A 26,338-nucleotide genomic window follows, 5' to 3' on the forward strand; every position below is an offset into this window, starting at 1 on the left:
CGAATCATTTGAGTCAGTTGAGGAGTTCGGAGCGAGATCGCGAATCATTTGAATCGGTTCCGGAGTTCATAGCGGGTTTGCGAACCATCTGAGTCAGTTCGGGAGTTCAAAGCGGGTTCGCAAATCATTTGAGTCAGTTTGGGGATCGCAAATCATTTGAATCAGTTCGGGAGTTCGGAGAGGCTTCCCGGATCATTTGAATCAATTCGAGAGTTCGGAGCGGGTTCGCGAATCATTTGAGTCAGTTGAGGAGTTCGGAGCGAGATCGCGAATCATTTGAATCGGTTCCGGAGTTCATAGCGGGTTTGCGAACCATCTGAGTCAGTTCGGGAGTTCAAAGCGGGTTCGCAAATCATTTGAGTCAGTTTGGGGATCGCAAATCATTTGAATCAGTTCTGTTGTTCGGTGCGGGATCACGATTCAGAAAGATTCAGAAAGATTTGCGCTCGTAAATTTTCAAATTGGCCATACCTTTAATTTGTTGCTGCCAACTGGGTGGGTCAAGGCTTTCTTTTTCCTTGTATGCCTTTTATTTCTTTAATATGCTTGCCAACAATAGTGTACATCATTATGTGTTCATTTATGTTTCCATTCAAAGCAATGGCTTTGGTATTCTGTTAAATAACCTTTTAGTCAAACAACTGCATCTTTCTAGAGATTTGATGAATAATGTGTTGTGGGCTGTTGAAAACAGCTGATGTGCAGAAGCTCACAATGGATGAGTGGGAGTGAACAGACTGGATGCTTCATGCATTTCGTTGGACTGAAAGGGAGCAGATTGGTTTGTTTCAGTCTCTGTTAGTCAGTTGTGTGAGCCACTTTGATTGGGGCAGATGGTTATGAGCTTCCAAACATTCACATAAAAAACAAAACAAACAAACCTGAGCATTATGCAGGAATCAGAGGAATCCAGATATATGGTAAATTATTTATTTACTATGATTATTTATTTATTTTTTAATTTCTGAAAGATAATCAAATGCAATTTTTAAAAAAAATATTTGCATATTGTCATTTAGATTAATTTGGCTTTTTTTTTTTGTTATTGTATTGTGAGTTATTTTCAATCTGAAAGGCATCAATTTCAACTTCTACAGGAAAAAATTCCAGACCAGGTGGATGGAGGGAATATGAGTGCAGGAAAGAAGAATGCAGATTCCAGAGAGAAGCGTCTTTCCTCTTCTGACTGGGACAGAAAAGGGATGTCTGTACCCTTAGTGCCAACAAATGTACCAATTCCTGGCCCCACAAACGACCCCATCGTTATTTCCATCGGCCCTCCACATCGTTGTCCCTCTGTTTCCAGTGAGTCCCAGTACCAGGATCTCTCGAGAGAAGATGACTACGCCAACATGCATGGATGGAGAAGGGAGAACTTGCAATATTACCCATCAACTGGTGAGGGTGGCGTCCCCAAACAAACTTTGGATGAACTGAAAAGTGTGTTGCGTGAGAGCTCCCTACTCGGTGCAAAAGGGCAAGATGGAGGAAGGAGCTACCCTCCGGGTCAAAGAGTAGACTGTAAGCCAGATCAGATGCCATCTAAGAGTTTCAGCACCTTCAAGCCCCATTCAGAAGCCAGGAGAGCATCCAGACTCAGAGAGGGAAGTTCTAGATGGGATTCTGGTGGGTCTTCGATGACTGATGGACCTCCAGGGAGGTCTTCTGGTATGAGTTCACCCACTGCTGAGACGTCCCACTGGGAAGAAGCTGGTACATCACGCTCAGGTTAGAAAAATTATTTACGGTTGTTTCAATCTAACACATTGACTTAAACTTGCTCATCTATCTGTGTATTATATCATATTCCCAACAGACAATGAGAGGTCACAAGCACTCTCTTTTGCATCGCAAAGCTTCATTTCTGATGTAGAGCACATAAAACAGCAAATCGCCCGGGAAAACATCAGCTTTGTTCGCTTTGAGGCCACTGATCTTCATGGCGTGTCCCGATCCAAGACAGTTCCAGCTCGATTCTTTCACGTAAATGTTTTTAAATGCCTCTTATTGATTCTATGTATTAAATACATTGTAATGGTAAAATTTTAAGCTGCTGTATACAGCGTTTTGGAATCCAAAATAACTTAAAAATGATTATTTATTTACATACGAATTTCCATGAGATTGTATTGGTTTTAGTTTATACTAAAGACAAAAACATGCCAGTGCATTATGACAATATTCTGTGTTCCTGTTCATTTTTTTTTACGTAAATGCCCTTCACTTACTAACTTCCCTCAATCTCGTTTACTCGGATATATGTAATTGATTACGTTGCACGAGTGCCCACTACTGACAGAACCTTTGCAGTGGGCTGAATTGGAACGTCCTAAGCCCTTGATCACTTTGAATCCACCATGGAGTTGATTAATTATAAAAAAAAATTCCCGTCCAAATGCAGCATTTTATATGCACATAGGTATGCTTGCACAGTTATAAATGTTGAAAAAAACGCATCTGCAATGCCGTTATAATCGTGTTTCAGCTTTATACCGAGACGTCTTTGGAGAAAAAGGTGTGTAGGGGTTTGTGGTTGACGGTTATATTAAGTTAGCAAGCCAGCTAACATTGCTTACGGCAGCTGTAATGTTAGTAATACATTTGACTGTGTATTGAAAATCGTGGTAAACAGTACTCAGTAACATTACTTCTTATTGACATCACAGGAAAAAGCAGTATATGGCATCCCCATGCCGAGAAGCTACCTGGAGTTAACCCTAAGCCCTAAAGTCAACGAAGTTGATCATCCGAGCGCAGCCAACTTCAGCAGTGATGTCCTCCTGGTCGCAGATCTTTCCACATTCCAAATCCTTCCCTGGGCGGACCAGACCGCTCGTCTTATCTGTGACCCCTGCACGATCACCGGTGTGCCACTGCGAACATCACCCCGCCTCATCGCCAAGCAGATGCTCGGCCAACTCCAGAGCATGGGATTCTCTATCCACTCGTCCTTCACATATGAATGCTGCATCTTCGGGGCCCCTGAACGAGTGGGACCTAAAGCAGTGTTCTTCCCTGCAACCACACTGTTGAGCAACTACGATCTACCCTTCCTCCAGCAGCTAGTTGGAGGGATGTACTACATGGGAGTTGATGTCGAGAGCTTCTCATCTGCGAATGGACCAGGACAGATGGAGATTTGCTTCAAACCAAGGTTTGGAATTGATGCTGCTGACAGCGCCTTCACCTTCCGCACAGGAATCAAAGAGATGGCCAGGAAGTTCGACTACATCGCCACCTTTTTCACAGACGGCAACATCCACAATTCTGGCTTACTCTCCCACAGCCTTTGGGATGCCGGCGGCAGAAGAAGCCTTTTCCACTCGGGCAACGGGGAACTTTCGGAGATCGGAAGAAAGTGGCTCTCAGGTCTTCTCCAGCACTCAGCCGCTCTGAGCTGCCTCTTGGCTCCAGGGATCGGCTGTCGAAACCAGCTTTCCAAAGGCAAGAAAAATCCCAAGAACCATATTTACGCCACATGTGGTTGCAATGACAACAGCTGCGCCTTCAACGTGAAAATTCACGGTGGACGCGAGACTCACATCGATAACAAGCTGGGGTCAGCGATGGCCAATCCTTACATTGTGTTGGCGGCTACAATAGCAGCAGGACTGGATGGTATTAGACGGAGCCTGAATGCCGAACAGCTTCTAAGCAAAGCTCCAGGTCAGCAGAAACAGTTCCCAATCCCTGTTCAATTGGACGATGCTTTAGTGGCTCTGGCAGAGGACAGTGTGATTCGTAGTGCACTGGGAGAGCCCTTTGTGCAGTATTTTATTGCCATGAAGCGTGTAGAGATTGAGACGCAAGAGCAGGATGCCGACAAGAACAAGGGGCTTGAGTATTTTATCTAACATCTGAATTTGCAGAATAATTTTTTTTGTGTATTTGAATCCAAGGAAATAAATTTAATTTCCCTTTGATTTGGTATAAACAAAGAACTTTGTATCAAAGAAAAATAATACCTTCTTTGCAAACAAGATTTCAAAATAAAACCACATAACTGACTGATATCTGCTGCACACTGACTGATTTCATTTACCACATTATTGGGCCTAAATAGTTTAAACTTTAAAGTTGACTTCAACTTCAGAAGTAACTGTGACTTGTTTTTTTATGAATAGATAACCTACTTGAAATACACACTTTCCGAATGTGTTGAGCTGGGACCTGGAATAACAAGATGAGACATGAGACAAGACTCATGAAGTTGCTAAGCTCATGCTCGAAGCTCCCCAAACTAGTAATAAAATAGTGTATAGCTTCTAAATTATGTGAATTTGATTTAGCAGGGCTGTTCAATCCTGAAGGCCAATGTCCCGCAGAGTTTGGCTCCAACTTGTCAAAGCACAATTGCACAGTTGGAAGTTTCTAGTAATTTGAGTAACCTGGTTCATGCATGTTCAGCTAAACTCTGCAGAATAGTGACTCTCCAGGAGCAGTATTGGTTTTATTTAAACCTGTCCCAGTAAGTAAATGTATATGATCTTTTATATGAAAGTTGGATTAACAAAAACATTTTTTTTTTCAAATGTCATATAGACGGTTTAGTTTGAATAAATTTGCAGCTGTCAAGTTTGTACAAAATGCAATTATAGACCTAGATTCGTCCAGTAGCTATTCATGCCAATATGACTTCACATTAACTGGACTTGCCCCTGTACACCAAACATTTACTTAACTCTTTAAATATTCAATAACATGCTAGTAAATTAGATTTACTAAAGATTTACTAAATTAGAAGACAGGAAATTGACTATGCAAAAAATCCACTGTAGCACGATTATAACTGTGTATGTTATAATCAAATTAACTCAGAATGACCAGTTGAGACAAGTTCAACTCAGACTACTGAAGGTCCGCTCCAAGAGAGGAGACGGCGGATTTTAATTGGCACCAACAAGCATTTGTAGGGTACAGAACAAAGACATATAAGACAGTGTTGGCCTTTGTGATGATTTAGACTGGCCCAACAGCACTCATTTGGCTGTGAAAGCAATACATAAAACACAATCTTCCTATTTTTTTTTTTTTTTTACTTTATTTCAAAGGTTAAAACTGAATCTGAAGCTGTTCCTAAAGGACTCTTCCCTCAGATAATTTACTGTAAGTATCTTTAACCAATGACAGATCCTGTTTTGGAGACTACTGCAGCAAACTAAAACACCATCTTCAGACTATACATCAACTCTATCAATACTTAATGTATCTTCTGAATCTGTAAGCCATGGTTTACTGGTTACTTCTTAGTAGGGGTGGGGGATCTCAGGGATCTTGGTGGGGTAGGGGATCTCAGGGATCTGGGAGGGGTGGGTGATTTAGGAGCTGGAGTGGGAGATTTCACAGAGGGAGGTGGAGTAGGGGTTGGGGACTTCACGGAGGGTGTAGGAGTCGGGGTCTTTGCGGACTGTGGAGCTGGCTTGGGGGCAGCGACGGGCTTGGCCATCTTTCCCAATCTGGGCTCTGGGATGTCTTCGCCTTGCTTGTAGACGCTGACTGTGATCTCCACAAATTCACCTCCGTACTTGTTCCGTACATTGATGCTGTACTTTCCAGAATCTTCCACATACACAGTATTGATAGTGAGGCTGGCGAACTTGCCGCCCTCGAAGGTGACCTTGTAGCGGTCATCAGACACAATCTCCTGCTCATTCTTAAACCAGGTGACCTCTGGGTTGGGGTCACCCCACACTGTGCAAGTAAGACTCAGGCTCTGTGAAAGGTCACAAAGTATGTGCAGATGTTCTATGAATCAATCCATCATTTATGAACACTTCATGACAACACAGTTCACTTAGAAATGCATTAAAAAAATAACATATACTAGAGAATGTGGAAAAAGTAAGACATGCTACCTTCTTCTCCATAATGGTGACAACATCTGGCAGGCCACCTACCACTCTACCACGGTCTACAGAGGGCAAATAGTTCATGTAACACATTTGGAAACTATATCCAACTTAAGTAAATTCAAAGAATTAATAGTTTTAGGTAAAAAAATACACTGATTTAATAATAAATTGGTAACTTCCATTTGTAGGTAAATTTGGGTCACAATTCTGCAATCTGTACACATTCCTAAGCTGATTTAATGACAATATTTTCATTTTACAAAGCTTTACACTATCATACTGCCATAGGAACTGGATAAGAGACTTATTAATGATGCATTAGAGCAGTTCTCGGAAATACTCACTCTTCTCCGCAAAGGCAGCAGCTCTGATGAAATAAAGAGGGAAAAAAAGGGAAAAATTGTTGTAAGTGTTTGGCTCTTTTTGAGCTGATGCTTAAAGGGATAGTCCAAATGACAATTCAGTCAATAATTACTCACCAAAACGTAAAACCTTTTCATATTCAAACAAAAATTAAAGTATTTTTGATTAAATTTGAGAGCTTTTTGACCCTGCATAAACAGCAACGCAACTACAGTACAATGTCCAAGGCCCAGAAAGGTGGAAAGGACATCATAAAATAGTCCACAACATCAGTGGTTCAACCGTAATTATATGAAGCTACAAGAATACTTTTTGTGCACAAAGAAAACAAAAACAATGACTTTACTCAACAATGCAGAAAACTCTTGGATTTCATAAAAAATGTCTTAATTTGTGTTAGACGGACAATGTCTTGAGGGTTCAGAACAACATGAGGGTGAGTCATTGAGGACGGAATTTTCATTTTTGGTTGGACTATCTCTTTAAGAAAAAAAAAACAGTAAAGGCAATAAACTGAAGCAACGGAGAGCGTCTTACTTAAGTCTCTGGAACTCTGCATAGGCATCAGTGTATGCTGTTAGAATGAAGGAACACATTGAGAGAAGTAAGTAACACATTATAAAAGAGTCCATGACAAACACCCAAACAAAACACTCCATTATAAAAAACACATGTGCCAGTGTTCGTTTGAAATGGTTTTGGAGAAACTTTTAAACCATGTTAAACTAAATTCCATTTTTAGGTCAAATTCTGAGCCAATAGTATTCAGCAGTCCAGCTTCCACTTGCCTTGTCCAGAAAGGTCAAAGGTGCGAGAGTATGATTTTTTCCCATCATGAATCTCAATGGTATAATGTCCCTTTTCCCTATCTGTGGGCTCACAGATCTGCATCCAGGCCATCTCAGATGTGCCTCCGATTCTCATCTTCTCTGAGGAGGAGATCTTACTCTCTCTGAAGCCAGGACAACAAAAGAGAGTCAGTCACTTTGGCTACAACTCCCAAACACCACACACACTCCTGTCAAACTCTGTTCTGATCTTGAGTTTATATTATCATATCATTTCATTATCATCTAATTTGTGTATCCTGAGTCTGAACATAAGGTTGTTTTCTCTTTATGTGAGTGTACCTGTGAAACCAGATAGTTTTCATCTCCTCTGTGTAGTACTTCATGTTGCATTGCAGTCTGATACCCTCTGGTGTGCACTGAAGAACCAAGTCAGAGGCAGAGGAACCTATCACCAAACACACAAATTACAATATTGATACTGAAAAATAGAAGTCAATCGAATGATTTCAGCCAGTTCATAAAATCAGAAGACAGTAACATACCAGCAATACTGGCCATGGCGTTGATGATATCCTCAAACACTGACAAAAAGAGAATTGAACATTTATAATCATGACAAATAGTGTTTACAAATATATATGGTGGCATTTATTTGACAAAAAATCCAACAAGGTTGCCACAATTTAAAATATCATTTTTTTATTTGAATAGATTTTAAAATGTAATCATTCTAATAAACTGATTTGCTGATCAAGAAACATTTCTTCTTATGTTGAAAACAGCTGTGCTGCATGATATTTCTGTGAAGAAAATGCCAATTTTGATTAATTTAATGTGTCCCTGCTGTAAAAACTTTACATTCATAAACCTTTAAACAGCTGACACACATATAGTAATGAAATACATATCGTTACCTTTGCCAGAAATATCATAGACCGAAGTGTCTTTTCCACGGTCATCACCCAGTACAGCTTTGTAAATTCCCTGGTCTTTTCTGGAGAACTGGTGGAACAAAAAATAGTAACAACAGAAACAAAACAAGTTAAATATTGCATTTATCAATAGGCTTGCTGCATTTATGTTAATGCTTTCTTAACTTTGATCTCTGAAGCGCCGGTTATCATACCATGGGAATTGGAAGAGAACAAGATCCAGACATTGGGTTTGGTGGAACATCAACAGTAATTTCTTCATCCTCTTTAAACCAGGTAAATGTTGTCTCTTTCTTCACGTTGGCCAGCTACAGTGTAAGCAATCATGGTATGAGACTCTGCTATCAATGTGAAATAGTCCTTAAAATGCTGGGATGCATTTACCTTGCACACAAGCATCACTGTGCAGTCATCTGTCACATGGAAAGACAGGTATTCTGAGAAGTGAGGGCCTGAGAGAAGCAGAATATAACAGATTCATAAATGCAAACTGACCACTTATTACAAACAATACTGACAATATGGGGTAAAAGTTTCTTATTTATATTGCTTCACAAACCTTGTTTTCTGATGTGCTCTTTTCTCTGGAAATCAGCTTCCTTCAGAGCAACTTTGAATGCTAAGATTAAAAAAAATACAAAGAATGTTTGCTCACGGGTTTTTATAGTTGTGTAGTTATCCCAAAGCAGCATTGTGACTGGACTTTTACTTTTAGACACTGTTAAGCCCTTACCATCTCCCACAAGAACCAGTGTGCTTTGACTTTTGGCCTTGCCATCTTGCATCTGAATGGTGTAAGTGCCTTCATTGGCCTTGGTGAAGTGCTCAATAGTCATCTGGATGACTCCAGTAGAGACATCATGGCTGATTTTGTAACCCTAAACACAGTATAATCATTTTAAATATAATTTTACCAAGGGTTTTAACTGTGACTTTAATGATACTACTACTACTACTACTAATATCAATAATGTCAACAAATGCCTCTTATTATTACTTATATTATTTTATTATTATTATTATTTAAAATTTATTCAATAGAAAATATCAAATAAAAAAATTATAATTATTTGTTAAAACATTTATTTTTATTTTTATAATTAAATAAAATAATAATAATAATTAAAACTAATAAACTAATTTTGTTTATTATTTGTAAATATATGTAAATATATGTTGTAAATACAACAAGAATATTAATCATAATAACTAACTGTATTAATCATTTGCATTTTTTATTATAATTCATTTTTAAATAATAATAATACAAATAAATAAATAATAACAGGCTGATTATCAATATTATTTGTATATAATAATAATAATGTCAACAATTGCATATTATTATTATTAGTTATTTGTGTAAAATTTAGATATCTAATGTTTATAATTATTATTTTTTAAATAATAAAAAACAGTAATAAATAATAAGTAATTTTGGTAATTATTGGTAAATATATAATCATTTGTGCTTGTACCTCAGCACTCGTGATGGCTTTATCGTTGACGATGAACCTGTAGTTGACAGAGGAGGACAACTTCTGAGCCTGCACCCAGAACCGCACGTGACCCTTCTCCAGAATCTCATAATTCAGCTCCGTCTTCAGCGGGACAACTGATAAAAAAGTCATTCATTTAAACACCAAATCATTCTTAGATTCTAAAGAAATGACAATCCACAATCCACAGGCAACTCACTGGGATGTCTGATGTTATAGCTCAGCTCCTGCATTTTTTTGAGCTCTGTAAAAGAAAACAGGTATCATATTAATTGAACTTGTTCTGAAGTAAATAAAGAAAGAGATATTTAAACCCAATCTCTGACCTTCTTCATTGACAGAGTAACTGGATGAAACTCCATCTGTGTCAGTCACCGCGACAGAGTAGACGCCCAAATCCTCCTTCTCAGCGTTTACAAATGTCAGCTTAGAGCTTGACAGAACACAACACAGCTTGGTTATTTAGAGCACTTTGCTACAGAACTTCATTATGTAATGATGTAATATATGCAACACAGTCTCATGACAATTCGTAAGTATTTAACAATTTGATAAACTGATTGCAATTTCATATGAATCTCAAATGTACATTTGTGTACAATCTTTTGACCTTGTTGGTGATATTTTTACACTAGTCAGACTGTGCAAACTCGTTTATTTGCACAATACTTCAAAATTCTCATGAGATTGGGTTGAATAAATGACAAAATCCACACTGATCAGACATACTGTCTTCCAGAGGACGTGATGGAGACCCTGCTGGATTCAGTGATTTCTTTGTAGGACTTTGACCAAGTGAACTGAGAGGTCTCGGAAACTTCACAAGCTTCAAATTTTAAGAAAATGTCTCCGGTTTCTTCATCCACACCACATACAATCTCCTTTGTACCTTAAAAAAAATGCAAAATAATATAATATAAATATAAATATTTATCATAATCCACTTTTTGCCATTCAATGAAATGTGACCTTATTTGCTTTCACTGTATGGGTTTGGAACAAAACTTTATGTTAAAGAATGAATGTGGATTAGGGCTGAAATAATTAGTCATCAAAACCTAATTGTCAATAAAAAAATGTTTATCGAACAGTCATTTTGATCTCATTTGACCTAATGTAAGGGCCTGCAATAAGGAGGTCTGACCAATCCAGAGCTGTAGCGCAAAACTGTAATTCAGCTTCTCGGATGCAATTCAAAAGAAGAAGAAAACACGGCACTAAAGACAGCCGGTGTGTAAAGGCAGCCGTGTGCTGCATGTTTTCCTCTAAATAACAAAATAAGCAGAGAACAAAAATGTCAGTGATGAGAAAACAGCGGTTAAGAAAGCATCTAATCATAGTTATGTGTATGCGTTTGTAGGAGTTGTGCAATTGGAACTCAAGTCACATCACTTTTATTTATATAGTGCTTTATAAAACCTATTGATTAATAGCAAGCAGATTTACAGTATGAAAAAAACCCCCCGTCAATAATGCTTTCAGTTAGAATAACAACTTGATTTTATGTTATAATGCAGCTATCCATTGTGGAGCAAACTAAAGATAAAATATTTTTATTAGTGAATGCAAAAATGAATAAATATACATTACAATAAAGTGATAGTTAGGTTTGTATAGATTAAAGCTAAATCTAGCTCTGTAAAGTTTAGATTATTATGACACTATAAGGTGTTTTAAGAGAGCTAATGTTTTGAATAAAATAATTTATCCAAAAATAAAATGTATCATCACATACTATTATTTTGACTTACAAAATGATTTGTGAGACAGAATGATGAGTTGCTTTTTCATAATTTTGAATGTCTAAAATATTGTACAACTATTTTTTCAATTGTAATATAATTGAAGTGGTTGTCTTATTTTATTTTACTAATTAGAATGTGTAACTCAGTATTTGCACAAATTGTAAAAGCTGAATAATAGAAGAACAAAGCCTACTATTTAATCTGTGAAATAATCGACGATTATATTGTTAATCGTTAAATGATCAGTAATCATTAAATTAATCCAATTTACAAAATAAATTGTAAAGTGCTTCAAGCTGATAATAATACAGTATTGCAGTTACCTGGCATTGCTTTTGCACATACAGGATCGGACACATCTGAAGCTTTTCCAACACCTTTAGCATTCAAAGCCCGGACTCTGAACACATACGACGCTCCAGTCTCTAGTCCAGCCACCTAGAGATCAGTGTACAAACAACTGAATATGTATTTCCCAATCCCAGATTTCTGTAACAAAATGAGGGGTTTGTGTGTTACCTTCAAGTAGCAATGCCCAATCGGCTCGGCATTCACAGCGGCAAAATCAGATGAGCCCTTCTTAGCCATGTCCAGAAAGTAGCCAGTGATGGGACAGTCTCCGCTATACACAGGAGGCTTCCACTGCACCAGGACGGAGGTGTCACGAACCTCCCAGAAACTAATGTCATACGCCGGGCCTGATAACAAAGAGAGGAATTATGGACTTAGACGAGATGGTATTTTCCGCTGTGCAACCTCCATATATGAACAGTGTTGAGTTGCATAATTTAATTGCAATTTGATTGCTTTCCTTCCCATATTGCATTAACTGCTTCAAATGATGAAACACCAATTTTTCTGGAGTTAAGGACACAGAATATGACAGAAGCTTAACGTATATGCTTTATTTTGTTAAATTAACATTGTTAGATGCCAGTGTTTCCAGTCATAGCTATGCAAAGATTTGATTTAAAAAACAGTATCATAACTATGAAACGGATTCTTGTTATGGTTTTAAAATCTGCATTTAACCTCAGATTGATCTCAAAGTAAAAACGTGTCTGATTTTGTGGTGCTGTGATTTAAAGGTTTTATTTTTCATCTTTAGATTCTAGGTCTTTTGCTTTATATGAACAGTAAACAGGGGACTGACCAGGTTCAGCCATTGTCCAGGCTTCACAGGCAAAAGCTTTGCTGGGCTGAGATGGCAGGCCAACTCCGGCCAAGTTAGAAGCCTGAACCTTGAACTCGTAGAAAACTCCACTGGTCAGATTCTCCACCTGGACCCAGTTGTTTCAAATACAGACCAATACAGAAAACACACAATGACAGTACACATTTAGAGTAGTTTTCTAATTAGTTCATTAAGAAATATATTGATGTACAGCGTACCGTGAAGGTCCTGTGGACAGCCGGATTGGGGCCAACCTCCTTCCAGTCGACTGATCCTGCTTCACGCTTGTCCAGGTAGTAAGATGTGATCTTAGAGCCGCCCGTGTTTTTGGGGCGTTTCCAGGCCAGGGTCATGGAGGATCCATTACAGTTCAGCAGACTGATGCCGTATGGGGCGGAGGGAGTAGCTGATCGTGTGAGATCACATACATTATGAGTGACTAGAGCCATTGTGGATGGAATAAAATTGAGGTGCAAGATTAAATCATTGACTCCGTGACATTAGATTCGATGATTAGTTATGGATGCAGTGCCATACTCAAATTCACAAATAGCCAAGAATTAAAACGTGCCTACAATAAGTCTACCTCACTCTGACATGACTTTAGAGCAGATTTTATTAGGCTTGTGTGTAAATATCAGTGCAAAATCGCTTTATAAATGGAAATATATTACATACACACCTAACTCCACTGCACCAACTGTATGAAATAACACAAGCTTTTATGGCACCAACACAGAGCTTTATTTAAATCTTTATTCAAGTTTTTTAGAATTGCATCTCCAACTGTTACTGATTGTTTTTGCATGATAATACATCCACACCAGTAGATGTCAGTATAAACTACAAGACCACTTTTGTATTCAGGCCGGTAAAACACAAAACATATGTAGTGCACCTTTAATATGCTACTTACACTTCAAATATTTTACTATATATACTGTCTATTATTAGAATTTGTTGTTGTTGTTCTGTTACTGTCATTCTCTTACTGTGGAAGATTCTGTCTTGAAAACCAATTCCTCGTATGTGTAAACATGCCTGGCAATAAAAGCTCATTGTATTCTATTATATTCTATTCTATTCTAGGTACATTTGCATATTTTTGCAAATGCAACTGACAATGTTTGGATAATACATCCACGCCAGTAGGTGTCAATATAAACTACAAGACCACTTTAAATAAAAACCAGCACAGTTGCATACGTACAAAGAGCAGCATCAATGAAGAGAGGAGCAGATTCCTGCGATTCTTCGCTCAACCCATAAGCATTCACGGCTTGCACACGGAAAACGTAAGTATCTCCTGGGACCAATCCATGGGCCACAAACCTGACGAATGGAAATCCAGATGATCAGGCACAATGTAAACCAACCTCAAGAAACCAGTTTAGAATTCTCAAGCGATTATTGTGGCAAGCTTAAACAAAATCTGGATGTTTTGTGCGCATTTCACCTGGTGTGTTTGTAAGGCCTGTGGTTACAAGGAAACCATTTTTTGGAGCCGACCAGAGAGGCATCCACATAGTATCCCATGAGGTTGTGAGCATGTTTCGAGGCCTCCCATTGCACAAAAGCAGACGTTTTAGTGTTTCTAGAAGCAATCACCTGTCCCGGGGCAGAGGGGACACCTGCAAAAACCAAAACACAACAACCTTTAGAGATATTTTCACAGGTTTAACTGGGAGTGGAAGCCAGCTGTGCTGAAAGTGAATGTAACGGTGGATGGATGTGGGATGAGGTGGGACTAAAACCCAATAAATGTGAGCCAAACAACAACAGTGACAAACTTTTTGTGGAGTGGAAAAGCATTTAAGATCATCGTGATATTTCTGACTTTTAGCAAGCTACGTGATTTCCTTTTCACAAAGCAGAAGGCTGTGGTAACATAAACATACATACCAATATAAAAAAAAAAAACATGCAAAATACAGCATGGAAGTCATTATACAAGAAGCATTTGTAGGATTTTTTGCACATCTTCTGGACATCTTACATCACATAGTTTGGCATCTGACAGTTACACAACCACAACAACAGGTTGACAGTTTAGAGCCGTCTTACCATAAGAGTCCACCTTTTCGATGGGTGCTGTGGGCTCTGAAGGCTCACTTGAGCCATACTTGTTGACAGTGATTACGCGGAAACTGTAAGACTTGTTGTCCTCCATATCGTAAACAGGGTAACGGGGAGATCGTAGCTGGACCGCAGTGTTGACTCTCTGCCAGACGTGACTGTCACCTACACACTAAGTCATGGAGAGTTTCCCCTTTAAAAACCCAACCTTTTGACCAAATATGACGACTGGCACTGTAACATTACATTACATTATTACACTGATAATATATTACATTAAAACACTACATTCAAAGCACAATTAAAGACTCTAGTCATTTAAGATTATAGCATTTTGATGTTCAAATTCCATGACTTCCTTGATTTTCAATCTAACATTGTTTATTCTGAAAACTAGTAAGATTAAGAAACTGACATTATTCATATTTTAATAGATTTTAAACATTATTATTTTTACGGATCATAAAGTGCACACACACCTTCTCAATGAGGTACCAGACAGGTGCCCGTCCACGAGGACTAGGTGGTGTCCAGCTCAGAACAATATATGTTTTGTTTATTTCTGTAGCATGCACATTGGTTGGTGGACCTGGTATTGTTACATACACTAAATAGGAATAAATCAGATGTTTATTTATACAAGATGACAATATCTGCTTTACATATACACTCTTATGTGCAGTGTGTTAGTAACTTAGTAATAATGTGTTGAGACAACATGAATTTCTGGCAAAAACTTTGGACCTGTTCACTGACAAACAAAAACTACGGTAGAGAAAGAACTGAAGGGCATACAGTATACTGTATTGATTACTTTACCAAATTGTATAAGAAAACAAATAGCAGCCAAAAATTCAGTTGGTCATATCCCTTTAAATAACATTTTAGGATTTAGACCACACTGCAACGTTTTAATACTTTTTAGATTTATTTAATTGGATTTGTTTAATTTAGCTGGATTTAATGAACAGATTATTTCACTCATTTATTTGCTGGTTAAATTGAGTCTGAGGAACACACATGTTTTGGGTTAAATGAAGAGATGATATTTAATCAGAATTATTGGTTAGAAGTTCACCCTTAATATATAACCTTATCTAACATTTATTATTGTTATAGATACTATTTATTCATTTTTGCACTTGTTGTCAATCCAGTCTAATTAGCTGACTTAGAAATACTTTTGGAAGTCATGCTCCATGCTGCATTACTATTTATTTTCTAACGATATATTTGAATTAATATGGAGTTTACATAGCCTAATATTAATTGGGAGATGACATGTAATATCCTGACTTTGAAGTCAGGACTACTTAAAATGAAGCCAAACAGATGATTAAAAAGGAAGAAAAATGTGATTAGTTACTGGGCACCTTCCATTCATATGAATTTTAACATAAAATCATTGAGGTCCATGGATATTCCATGGTTTTTCTTTATTCTTGGTTACAACGGTCACATGAATACATATTTTTATATAATACTCAAGGAAGAGTTGTCTTCCTTAAAAAAAATTGAATGTACATTTTCAAAAATCAAGGTTTTGTTTAAGCCTTGACGTTTTACTAGATTAAATGAATGAATGAAAAAAATGGATTAAGTGTTAAATTGTAATTTGACAGAAACGGCATGCATTTGTTTGGATTGAGAGGATGGAGAAAGATGATATTAATGGCTCAGTGAAATCTGAAATTGAAGTACCTCCTTGCAGTTCCTCCTGTCGAATCGCAATGTCATATTTCCCTTCGATTTTAATCACTGTTTCACAATACATAAACATAATACTTCAATTCTACATCAGGTTGGGTGATTGCATTTACAAATATTAAACACTAGACTCCTTTTAAGATCACCTGTACAGATGCCTTTACACTTTCATGAAATGTGTATTTCTAAAGTGACACTAAAGGCATCTAATGAATTTGAAAAAACACAGAAAGTGAAGTATTAAAGGCACTTGGATCACACAAGTGAGAAAATTATTTATAAATTCGGAGCAAAAGCATAACGCTGCATCCTGTACACTTACCGTGACTAAATCCAGATGTGTCTGGGGCTTGAAGAAGTGTTTTTTGTGTTTGTTTTTGCTCCTGATGCAAGCTTGCATTTTGCTTGAATTAATTATAACAGCTCATGTAAATCATGTGGGTTATGCTGGTCCTGTTTTAACGCAAGATGTCTTTATCTGTTGTTTTTGTGCTGTGTTTTTGTCCTACCTTCCACATCACTCTCCACTTCTGCAGCGGTCACTCCAGAAGACATCCTGGAAGGCAGACTGATGCCATCTTTGTTCACAGCCCTCACTCTGAAGTGATAGGAAGCCCCCTCGGTCAGGCCGTGGACGGGCAGCTTGCACACTTTCACAGGGGAGTCATTGACCTGGACCCAGTCCTTGGTTCCTGACTTGCGTCTTGCAAGACACAAGATGTAAAGTATGTAAGACTTTTTTAAAATACTCTTAAATATTTATCTAAATAATTAAAATGTATGGCCATTTTTGCACTGAATAAAAAATAAAAAAAGCTCCTGAGATTTTTTGTATCATAATTGCATGATACTGAAACTCTTTAGAATTGCTAAATATAGCGTCATATTTGTGGTATATAGACTCGCAATTCTGACTTTTTCCCTTCAGAATAGGGAGAAACAAACTCAAAACTGCGAGTTTTGCTAAGAAAAAATTATATCATATTTTATACTTTTTATAGTCTATACTTTAGGAATTAATACTAGTGCTGTCACAATTAAAAACATCCAAAAGAAAAAGGTTTTGTTTACGTAATATATGTGTGTGTACTGTGTATATTCATTATATATTTATAAATGCACACACATGCATGTATATATTTAAGAAAAATACGTTACGTTTATATATTAAATGTATTTATACATGACAAATTATATTAATATGAATATATACATGTAAATATTTTCAAAATATATGCTGTTTATGTGTGTATTTATATAAAACACACACACACACATACATTAAGTAAACAAAAACTTTTATTTTAGATGCGGTTAATTGTGATTAATCATTGTACAGCACTAGTTTATACTTCACAATTCTGACTTTATAACACACAGTCGCAAGTTATTAAGTCAGAATTGAGAGATATAAACAAAAAGTCTAATTTGCGGGTTCATATCTCTCAATTCTCTCTTTATTTCTCCGAACTGCAAGTTTAAATCTCACGCTCCTGACTTTGTAACTCGCAATTTCACCTGTCCACAAAGTATCCAGTGATGGGAGCCTCGTGGGTGGTGTTTGGAGGTTTCCAGGAGACCAGGACATAATCTGGGTTGACATCAGAGACTTTAACATCCATGGGGGCTCCAGGGGCCCCGGCCACTGTGGGAGTGGCATCTGTCAATCAAATACAGACATGTATATATGTTAGCTCCCAGATATTTTAGTGATGGTTAGCTAATGCGTCACATGTTCTGTACCTTTAACAAACAGGTAAGCACTGTGTTCAACAGATCCACCCTTGCTCCAGATACGAAGCGTGTAAAGACCCTCATCATCCTTGTTCAGGTGAGGAAGTGTAAGCTTGGCGACCCCACCACCAACTGACATCTCAGCCCATCTGGATGGAACTAGCAAAGTATCTACACACACAAATACAGAGTGTTAGTATCAGTTGAGCGTTTTTCAGTGCTTCTAAACTGACTGAGGAATGCAGGCTCTCACCATCTCTGTACCACGTGGCCTCGGGCGGCAGGTTTGGGAGATCAGGCACCACCACCATGTTGGCCACCAGACTAACAGAGTCTCCTTCGGTACCAAACGTCACTCCAAATGACTCCAGCAGGGTCACCTCAAGCTTGCTGGGATGAATGCCGAAGAAAGGAGCTAAAGGAAACACAATTTAAACCCAAGACCACCCATGGGTCAGATATCCACCATACCAATAAACCAAACCATTAGATTGTGCAAAGCTTGTTTAGCTAATGATTTTGTGTTTGAGTTAACTCCTCGTATTTATTTATATATATATATATATATATATATATATATATATATATATATATATATTTAACACAAATAATTTGCAAGACTGTTTTTCATGATCATAGAGACTGCACTCTAATCTAATTTATATCAAATATTTGAAAGCCGCCAAAAATATTCACAACAGATGACTTTTTAATATAAATAAATAAGACTGTTATAAGCTGATAGAAAAATTCTATTTTAATGTGTCTGGCTTGACTTGAAAAAATTTGCATTCACTTAAAAACTTTTGCATTGCCTTAAAAAAGTGGTAAGAGAGATTGTAAGCTCAATTACAAATTATTAACCTATATGAAATATTTTAAAGCTGCAAGAAATGACTTAATTTTTTTTTTCTCTTTAATACTATGATATATTGTTTTAAATAACTTTAAGATAACTTGGTTTTTTGTTTTTGTCGTAATTTGACTTTTTTCATGTATTTTATTTATTATCAATGTACTACTATTTATTTGTATTAGATTTAATTGCATTTATATTTTTGTTTGTTTCTTTCTTTCTACATTTATTTATATATTTAGCAACTATATTTCATTTGCTTAAATCCCAAAGATGTAAACTTCATCCCCCCGTGAAACAGTAGTCTTCATATTTCACATTTACTATATTTCATATTAACTTTCACACACCAAAAAAATTGCAATTTGTTCTGTTCGTTATTTTTCCACAACCCAGTTCGTCAAGTCATTTGAGGATCTATGAGAATTAATAAGGATTCAGAAACTATGGACACTTTCTTTGTATAATCGACAGCTCTAGGAGAAGTTTACCACACTGCCTTCTGTTTACAAGCACAAATAAACCCTGGGAAAAATGTAACACTGTTTCCATGTCTTATCAAGGCTTTCCATACAGAACAGAACATGTTTATGGCTCATGATCTCAAGTAAGGTCCTTCAGCCAAATGCAAGCTCCATCTCACCTTGCCCTGGCAGATAGGACAGCTCTCCTCCCTCTAGTGGCCCTACATGGAAAGACAAGAGGGGGAAATGACTGAAAGACCAAAAGAGAAGAGAAAAGATGAGGAGAAAAGAAGAGACACTCACTCCTGACGCAAACAGTGGCTTTGGAAGTGGTCTTTCCATGCGGATTGGTTGCCACAACACTGTACACTCCAGAATCAGTAACTGCACATCTGCAACCAAACAACACAATCTCAATGTAAATAAATGGGTGTTGTACCCAGAAATATAAGGAGAATTATCATTACTGCCTTTCCAAATTCAGGTGTGCTTTTAGTTTCACGTCTTTTGGACTGAAGGAATGCAACACCCATTGAAACAGCTTGAAAGATCAAAGACATATATATTTTTAATATAACTCTGACTGGATTCGTCTGAAAGAAGAAAGTAATATACACCTAGGATGCCTCAGGGGAGAGTAAAAGCAGCCTAATTTTTATTTAACAGGGTGGAAATGCTCTCTATGCTCTTCTTTCAAGAACTATTTGGTACGAGTGGAGAGACTTTGCATCCAGAACATGATCTCAGACGACAGCAGTGTGCTGGACTCAGACATGCCTTGCTGTCCTTGAAGGAGTGAGAATAGAGCACCGAAATGTGACCTTCTGTCCCTGTGGACTATTTTAGAGCCACTCCGTTTCCTTTGCCATGCATAAGAGACGTTTGTCCTGACCAATACACCAATTTTTTTGATTATTTCCGCATGATTTGATATCTGTCTGAGAGCTGTAGGAAAACATACAACAAGCTTTTGTGAGAATGAATGAGCGTCTGGTCAGACCAAACGTCCTGGGATCTCTGAGAGCCGCTGCGAGTCTCCACGGGCGTCAGGCGTTCCAGGATCAAATGACGCATTGCTAAGTTGAGCAGAACCAACAGCTGAGACTTCTTCAAGATGAACCTCACTGGGACTAAATTGGAAAGTGTCGCTCTCACAAGTACTTCATTCATATTCGCAGATCATTACAGATGGAAAATAGAGAGTTGCACTCCAAAAAGTGAAAGTAAATGGACCAAAAGCACCATAAAAGTAATCTGTATGCTTTGTAAGCTTCATTAAATCAGATGATATCGCATCTTTGTGAGAGGACAAGATTAAAATGTAAATAATTAGTCTCTGACGATGTGGCCTTGTATAATTGTTAAAGTTTATGGTTAAAAACGGTCAGATATTTGCTACAGTCAACCTGTCAGCTGTGACTGACAAAACACTGTCACAATAAAAACTAAATGACATCAAATGCAACTCAAAACACACTAAAATACATTACTAATACAACATGTGACGTGTCATTTATAGAGACTTCTGGGAATGTAGATTTACTGTTATAAATTACCATAAATTATAAAACTGTTATAAAAAAAAATAACAATGACAGTATATTAATATTTCATAATATATGATAAGGCATCTTAACAGTTTTTTTTTATTTCACTAGCATTTTTTTTTTTTTTTGTAAACAAAAAAAAAAAAATGTTACAATGTTCATTTTCATATGGAAGAGAGCAGCTTGGACATTGTTTGCAATATCTCACTTTGTGTTCCAGGAAAGAGAGACAATCAAATGAGTTTTGAAGACGCAAGGGTAGATAAATATTAAAGATAAGCTCTCTTTCTAATTCATTTAGGTACAGTACATGTGTAATAAAGAGTAACTTGAGGGTTTTGTTTAATTGTTAGCAACTCTAAATTAAAAATGGAACAAGGAACTTTTAGAGGCTTAACTGTGAACTGAGAGTGTGAGAGGTCTTACCTGCTAATAATCAGACTGTGAGCACCATACTTGTTCTCAATTTTGTATTTTCCAGGAGCACTCAAGGGCTCAATGGCAACATTATTCTTATACCTGCAAATACAGAGAAAAACTGTACCGTTATGCTTCATTTGGACCAGATTAGTAGGAGAGTTAAACCACAGCAGAGACTGAAAACACGTAAAGGACCTCATGAATGAAGCAAAGTTTTACTAACAATACATCTAAATGTTTTTATGAAAAAAATTCAATGACTGAATCACCTTTTCACTAAGATTATTCAAATAATATCACCGTTTATGCTGCTGAAGTTTAAATTATGCCATCAGATCATTACTAAAGCATGTTTTATAAAGGTTTTGGAAAATCAAACTGAATCCAAACCATTTGACAGTAGGGCTGGGTTGGCCGGACACGGTGCAGAACAGCTTGACCGGAGTCTTTTCCCACACAGTGTGAGCTCTCAGACTGATCTGGAAGTCCGGCGCTTTGGGAACCTCCGCAGGACAATCCTTCCACATTCCCTTCACCTGTTAAAATACAGGAAAAAGTCATTGTATGGACAAAACACACAACACTGTTAAGAATATCTTCTTTTGTGCTCCACAGAAGAAAAAAGCCATCAGGTTCGGAATAACAACACGAGTTCATCAACACGAATGATCATTTTTGGGCACACACTGAGATTTTTTGAGAAAGAGAGATAATTAGGATGATGTTCACCTCTCTAGTAATCTCAATATTGTTGACTTGCTCCTTTGTGGCCACTTTCATCCTGTGCAGCTCCTGCTGCAGATGAACCAAATCTCTTCCATAGTGAGCCGCCATTCTCTGATACTCCTGCATGCCTTCAGGAGCCCTGCGGACACAAAACTCAACATTTACATTCCAGAATTCACAGGTTAGGTCTTCAGAGTACAGTGACATTATCATTTTTGTCATCTGTAAATATGGAAGCAGGCGTCAGGGTTACTCTTACACTGTCTTTAAATAGCCCTCTGAACTGTAATAGATGCAGGAGCCAATAAAATCTCACCTCTCCCTGAAGGTTGGCACTGTGTAGGCTTGTTCTGCCATAGCCTCAGAGGCCTGGACCTGCTCCTTCTTCTCTACCCGAGAGCTTGATTTCCTGCTGTACACATCAGAACAGGGTTTGAGTCATGTTTGCATTGTGTGACAGCAGTTTGTTACATTTCACACTTTGTGCCGTTGTGTGAAAGTCTGAGTTTCAACTACTGAAGGATTAGTTGCATTGTTTATTATTGCAGTACACTGTATATTGTGGATTGGGCCTACTATACAGTGGTTATTATTGCTTAAAATTGGATAATAATGTATATTTTAGTTTGCTACAAATACTTGTCGGTACATTCACTTAAACCACATTTTAAAAACACAAGTTATTATGAAATTAAATATAAAGATGCCTTTATGTCCTATACCTAAGTGTCTTATACAAAAAAAAAAAAAAAAAAAAAAAAACACTTACGTTTAACTAATTGTTTTTTTTATATTATGTCAGGAAACATAGAATTCAGTTTGCAGTTACATTTAGTATATATTCTTTTTGTATATTAATAGAAATAAGTACCTATAATGGAAATAAGTATATTTTTATTGTTTTAAAATGTGTACCACTTTAGATGGTTAAGTTCATAATTAATTAGTAAATGAATACGTTCTTTGTTCCTCCTCTTTTTAAAGTCCCTTCAAAAATAAAATTAAACAAATTTAACAGGAAACGCTAAAAAGCATATTTCAGTCACCAGCGCCAGTAAAGCTTTACAAAAATTGTGATTTAGATTACTATTAATCTTTTCTGTTCTGCTAAATACAATATACTTTCTGGATCCAGATTCTCCAGTCTATTGCAAAATCTCAAACTTTGATTTTTGAGGGCCAAGTTGATCAGAGCAACACATTTGTTCCTTCAACGCAATGGTTCCCAACACAGGTCCTGGAGGCACCCCACCACTGCACATTTTGCATGTCTCCTTTCTGTGACACCAATTTTATGTCTTAAAGTCTCTACTAATGAGTTGATGACCTGTTGATGGTTTGATGAAAGCGGATTTATTCATGCTTGTTAACCTAAATTCAACAGCCTCCACACTGAAGCAAATCTGAATCCCCCCGATACTCTTCACCCAAAATGTCAATACAAACCACTTTCTTTTTTGACAGCCAAAAAGCTTGAGCGCCATGCCTTATATCATATTTTCCTACAGTATGCCAAGCAGTATATTCTCCTTTCTCACCACTGATGTATGACGTAATGTTGAGTCTGTTCACAGAGCACACTAGCTTTGCATATACCAGTGTCTAATCAGGTCACTAGTCCTTCGGGTCTCTTATGAAGCAACATAGAGAGCGGTATTAGCACAAGCGGAAGCTGCTGTGTGTTTAAGGACAGATCTTCTGGCCTGCTGAGCCAAATTCATGTCAAAGCTATCCATATGCTCGGCCATTCGAATTCAGTGCAACCGCATCCCATACCTTGAGTGTTGGACAACATGTTTTGAGCTTTGATGTTGCGATTGCTCCTGCCGATAAAGTGTAACGCCCTTTGCAGGCATGTCGGGAACACTCTGAAAAAGACCTTTAGACCACACCAAGACTTACTGTGCAGTCTAATTCATCATACTGGGCAAAATAAACCATTAAGAATGTTAAATATGAGCATGGCACATAGTAATATTGGTTAGCAAGAGACATGTAATACACAAACAAATATAGAATGATTTGAAAATTCAAATGATTCCGAAATTCTAAAAGAAATAACCTTATAAACATACATACACTCGAAAACTGAATATTGCCTGTCCAAAATAAATCAGTGCAATATAAAATACTGTATATTCCCAGAGTCAGTTTTTTACTTTAGCTACTGGTTATTGTAAACTAGCACCAAAACCACCTCTCCTCACATTCCAGCCAATCAGCAGCTCCATGAGCTCAAGTGCATCGCATTACAGGCAGAAAGTGAAAAGCTGACCTCAGAATAACTGGACACAAACATCTCAGAGCTACTAAAATCCAAGTGGGAGCAAAAGAATCTGAGCAAAAAACCTTAGATTTGACCTTTGACCTGCACATAATGTGACAGGTTGCTATGACCATAAGGTCTCATGTGGAAACAAACAAACTACAGGATTTGTTCAGTTAGATTTAGACCGACTCATTCCAAAACAAGATTTTTGGAACTACATCTAATATGAAGATAAAGAAGGCTCAAAACATTTTGCAATGACCTCAAGTGCAGAATCACTTCAAGCTCTAAACACCGGAGACTTTCAAAATTCAATAATGTCAATATTCAGTTGAAATCATGCGTGTGAAATACACACAATATGATCATCTGGGAAGCGTACGTCTCCCAAAAGGTATCTGTTAACAGATTAACAAAATAAAGCTGCACTTACCCCAAGAGAAAAGAAGAGCTTTGAGTGTTGGAAGAGCAGCCTGAGAGCAGTTGGAAAGCTCCTGCTGAAGGAACAAAAATAATGCACTCACTTAGGGAATGCCTTCACTCAGCCGCCCCATGTAAGGATACTCTTAAGACTATATATAGCATTTACCTCAATTTTCAGACCATTTTACCGACTGAAAGAGAGCAAGACAACAGATTTAGTTTAAGATGGGCAAATGTTCATTTATTGCTTTTTAATTGGACTCTTGAGACATACAATTAGGGTAAAACAAGATTTTACCTGGAAGCACAACCCCAGCAGGATCGGCATTGGGAAGTTGTAGCCTTGTGTGCGTTCTCACTCACTTCTGAAGGATAGAAGCACGTTTTCTACAACGACCACAACTTTGGGTTTAAACTCTGTTCTCTTTTTGCCCTTGGCTCAATTTTTAAAGATGCTTTGGCTTGTAAATATTATATATACATACATCCATACATATATACATATCTCTCTTTCTCCTTGGGTTAATGCAAAGACAAGTACTTTTTCATCTTTTTTTTTCTAAAAGTAGAAACAACTTCCAAAAGGATGCCGAAGTCGGCGTCTTAAGAGCCCTTTTAGGGTTTTGATCTACTTCCCCTCCCCTTGCCTACAGTTGCCAACATCTATTTTTAACGGGAGATAAAACAGAGAGAGAGACTGTAATAGACACCCTGCAGTTACAGTAGTGCTGTATAAGTCATTAATTAATCAATACTGTCTGTCAAACCACATCTTATAGACGTAGAACAAGAACAGGAAAAATCAGAGGAAAAAATTAGCGTGAAAATAATGTTCATGTATAAACTAAATTAATAAATTCATAAAACGAATCAAATGAAATGAATGAATGACAAATTATCATTTTTATTATTATTATTATTACTAGTTGTTAAATACATTAAAAATCAAATAAAATACTACTAATAAAAAAATTCGACACTATGCTTTTTTGTTGTTGTTGTCATACGCTAAATGCAATATACTTATATGAGGTTTTTTTTTGTATCAAAGACTGAAAGGATTAGATCCCAAATTCCTCCTGTAGATGGTGATCCCTCTGCTCCTTCCTGTTGCCTTACTGTGTTTTATCAGTTCAAACTTCTTCAATTTTCTACCTTGGCTAGAATAGTTGATCAGCTGAAGCCATCGGATTCCCCTCTTGATGTTGTTCCATCCAGACTAATTAAAAAAGCATTTGATGTAGTTGGGCCTAGCATTTTATCAATAATAAATAGCTCCCTTGTATCAGGGATTTTTCCTGCATCTTTCAAGCATGCTGTAGTGCAACCATAAATTAAAAATACTAAATTGGATCCTACAGATTACGCAAATTACAGGCCCATTTCAAAACTGCCTTTTTTTATCAAAGGTGCTGGAGAAAGCTTTCCTTATTCAATTGCAGTCTTTTTTGAATAAGGCTTTAGGGAGCATCATAGTACAGAGTCTGCACTTTTGAAAGTTTGCAATGATGTTCTGCTAGTGGTAGACTGGTGATACTGCATTTCTGGTGTCAATTGACCTTAGTGAAGCTTTTGACACCATAGACCATGAATTCTTATTACTCAACTTGAACAGGTGGTAGGGATTTGAGGTACTGTTTTAAACTGGTTTAAGTTCTATCTAACAAATAAGAGATTTTCAGTTACCCTGGGCAATTTTTCATCATCATCTGCCTCTCTTACATGTGGGATCCAACAAGGCTCCATTTTGGGACCTACTC

At 37.3% G+C, this 26,338-nt stretch overlaps 2 protein-coding genes across 8 annotated transcripts; one reads left to right on the plus strand and one right to left on the minus strand.

Annotated features, from left to right (window-relative positions):
* The first annotated feature begins 772 nt into the window (after positions 1–772).
* On the plus strand, positions 773–4,029 carry lgsn (lengsin, lens protein with glutamine synthetase domain). Its single transcript, XM_052569872.1, has 4 exons — positions 773–920; positions 1,098–1,728; positions 1,817–1,983; positions 2,667–4,029. Exons 1-4 carry the CDS (start codon positions 891–893, stop codon positions 3,852–3,854), a joined length of 2,016 nt encoding a protein of 671 aa, XP_052425832.1. The 5' UTR covers positions 773–890; the 3' UTR covers positions 3,855–4,029.
* Positions 4,030–4,849: 820 nt separating this feature from the next.
* LOC127968581 (myomesin-2) lies at positions 4,850–24,652 on the minus strand. 7 transcript variants are annotated; one of them, XM_052569874.1, is made up of 37 exons: positions 24,589–24,652; positions 23,663–23,765; positions 22,203–22,295; positions 21,890–22,025; positions 21,551–21,696; positions 21,167–21,259; positions 19,497–19,585; positions 19,373–19,414; positions 18,127–18,288; positions 17,883–18,044; positions 17,658–17,799; positions 16,649–16,842; positions 16,134–16,190; positions 14,912–15,039; positions 14,421–14,604; positions 13,813–13,987; positions 13,567–13,688; positions 12,575–12,762; positions 12,336–12,462; positions 11,702–11,880; positions 11,506–11,620; positions 10,167–10,326; positions 9,764–9,870; positions 9,637–9,681; positions 9,417–9,553; positions 8,672–8,816; positions 8,498–8,557; positions 8,323–8,390; positions 8,133–8,246; positions 7,921–8,008; positions 7,549–7,587; positions 7,346–7,451; positions 7,004–7,167; positions 6,753–6,789; positions 6,197–6,219; positions 5,856–5,911; positions 4,850–5,713 (listed from the first exon to the last, which is right to left on the minus strand). In XM_052569874.1, exons 2-37 carry the CDS (start codon positions 23,740–23,742, stop codon positions 5,240–5,242), a joined length of 4,437 nt encoding a protein of 1,478 aa, XP_052425834.1. In that variant the 5' UTR covers positions 23,743–23,765; positions 24,589–24,652; the 3' UTR covers positions 4,850–5,239. The 7 variants fall into 7 exon arrangements, with proteins under 7 accessions (XP_052425834.1, XP_052425833.1, XP_052425836.1 ...); XM_052569873.1 differs by having other exon boundaries at positions 22,203–22,298; XM_052569876.1 differs by lacking the exon at positions 23,663–23,765.
* Positions 24,653–26,338: the final 1,686 nt, after the last annotated feature.

This window comes from Carassius gibelio, chromosome B11 (assembly GCF_023724105.1).
Source record: "Carassius gibelio isolate Cgi1373 ecotype wild population from Czech Republic chromosome B11, carGib1.2-hapl.c, whole genome shotgun sequence".
Taxonomy (NCBI): domain Eukaryota; kingdom Metazoa; phylum Chordata; class Actinopteri; order Cypriniformes; family Cyprinidae; genus Carassius; species Carassius gibelio.

Excerpts from the sequence above, each read along its gene's own strand:
- lgsn (XM_052569872.1), top strand. The coding sequence starts at position 891 with ATGCAGGAATCAGAGGAATCCAGATATATG. Across the intron at positions 1,729-1,816 it reads AGCTGGTACATCACGCTCAG|ACAATGAGAGGTCACAAGCA; the intron begins GTTAGAAAAATT and ends TATTCCCAACAG. Across the intron at positions 1,984-2,666 it reads TTCCAGCTCGATTCTTTCAC|GAAAAAGCAGTATATGGCAT; the intron begins GTAAATGTTTTT and ends TTGACATCACAG.
- LOC127968581 (XM_052569873.1), bottom strand. The coding sequence starts at position 23,742 with ATGCCTGCAAAGGGCGTTACACTTTATCGGCAGGAGCAATCGCAACAT. Across the intron at positions 17,800-17,882 it reads TGCTTACCTGTTTGTTAAAG|ATGCCACTCCCACAGTGGCC; the intron begins GTACAGAACATG and ends TTTGATTGACAG. Across the intron at positions 8,391-8,497 it reads AGAGCACATCAGAAAACAAG|GCCCTCACTTCTCAGAATAC; the intron begins GTTTGTGAAGCA and ends TGCTTCTCTCAG.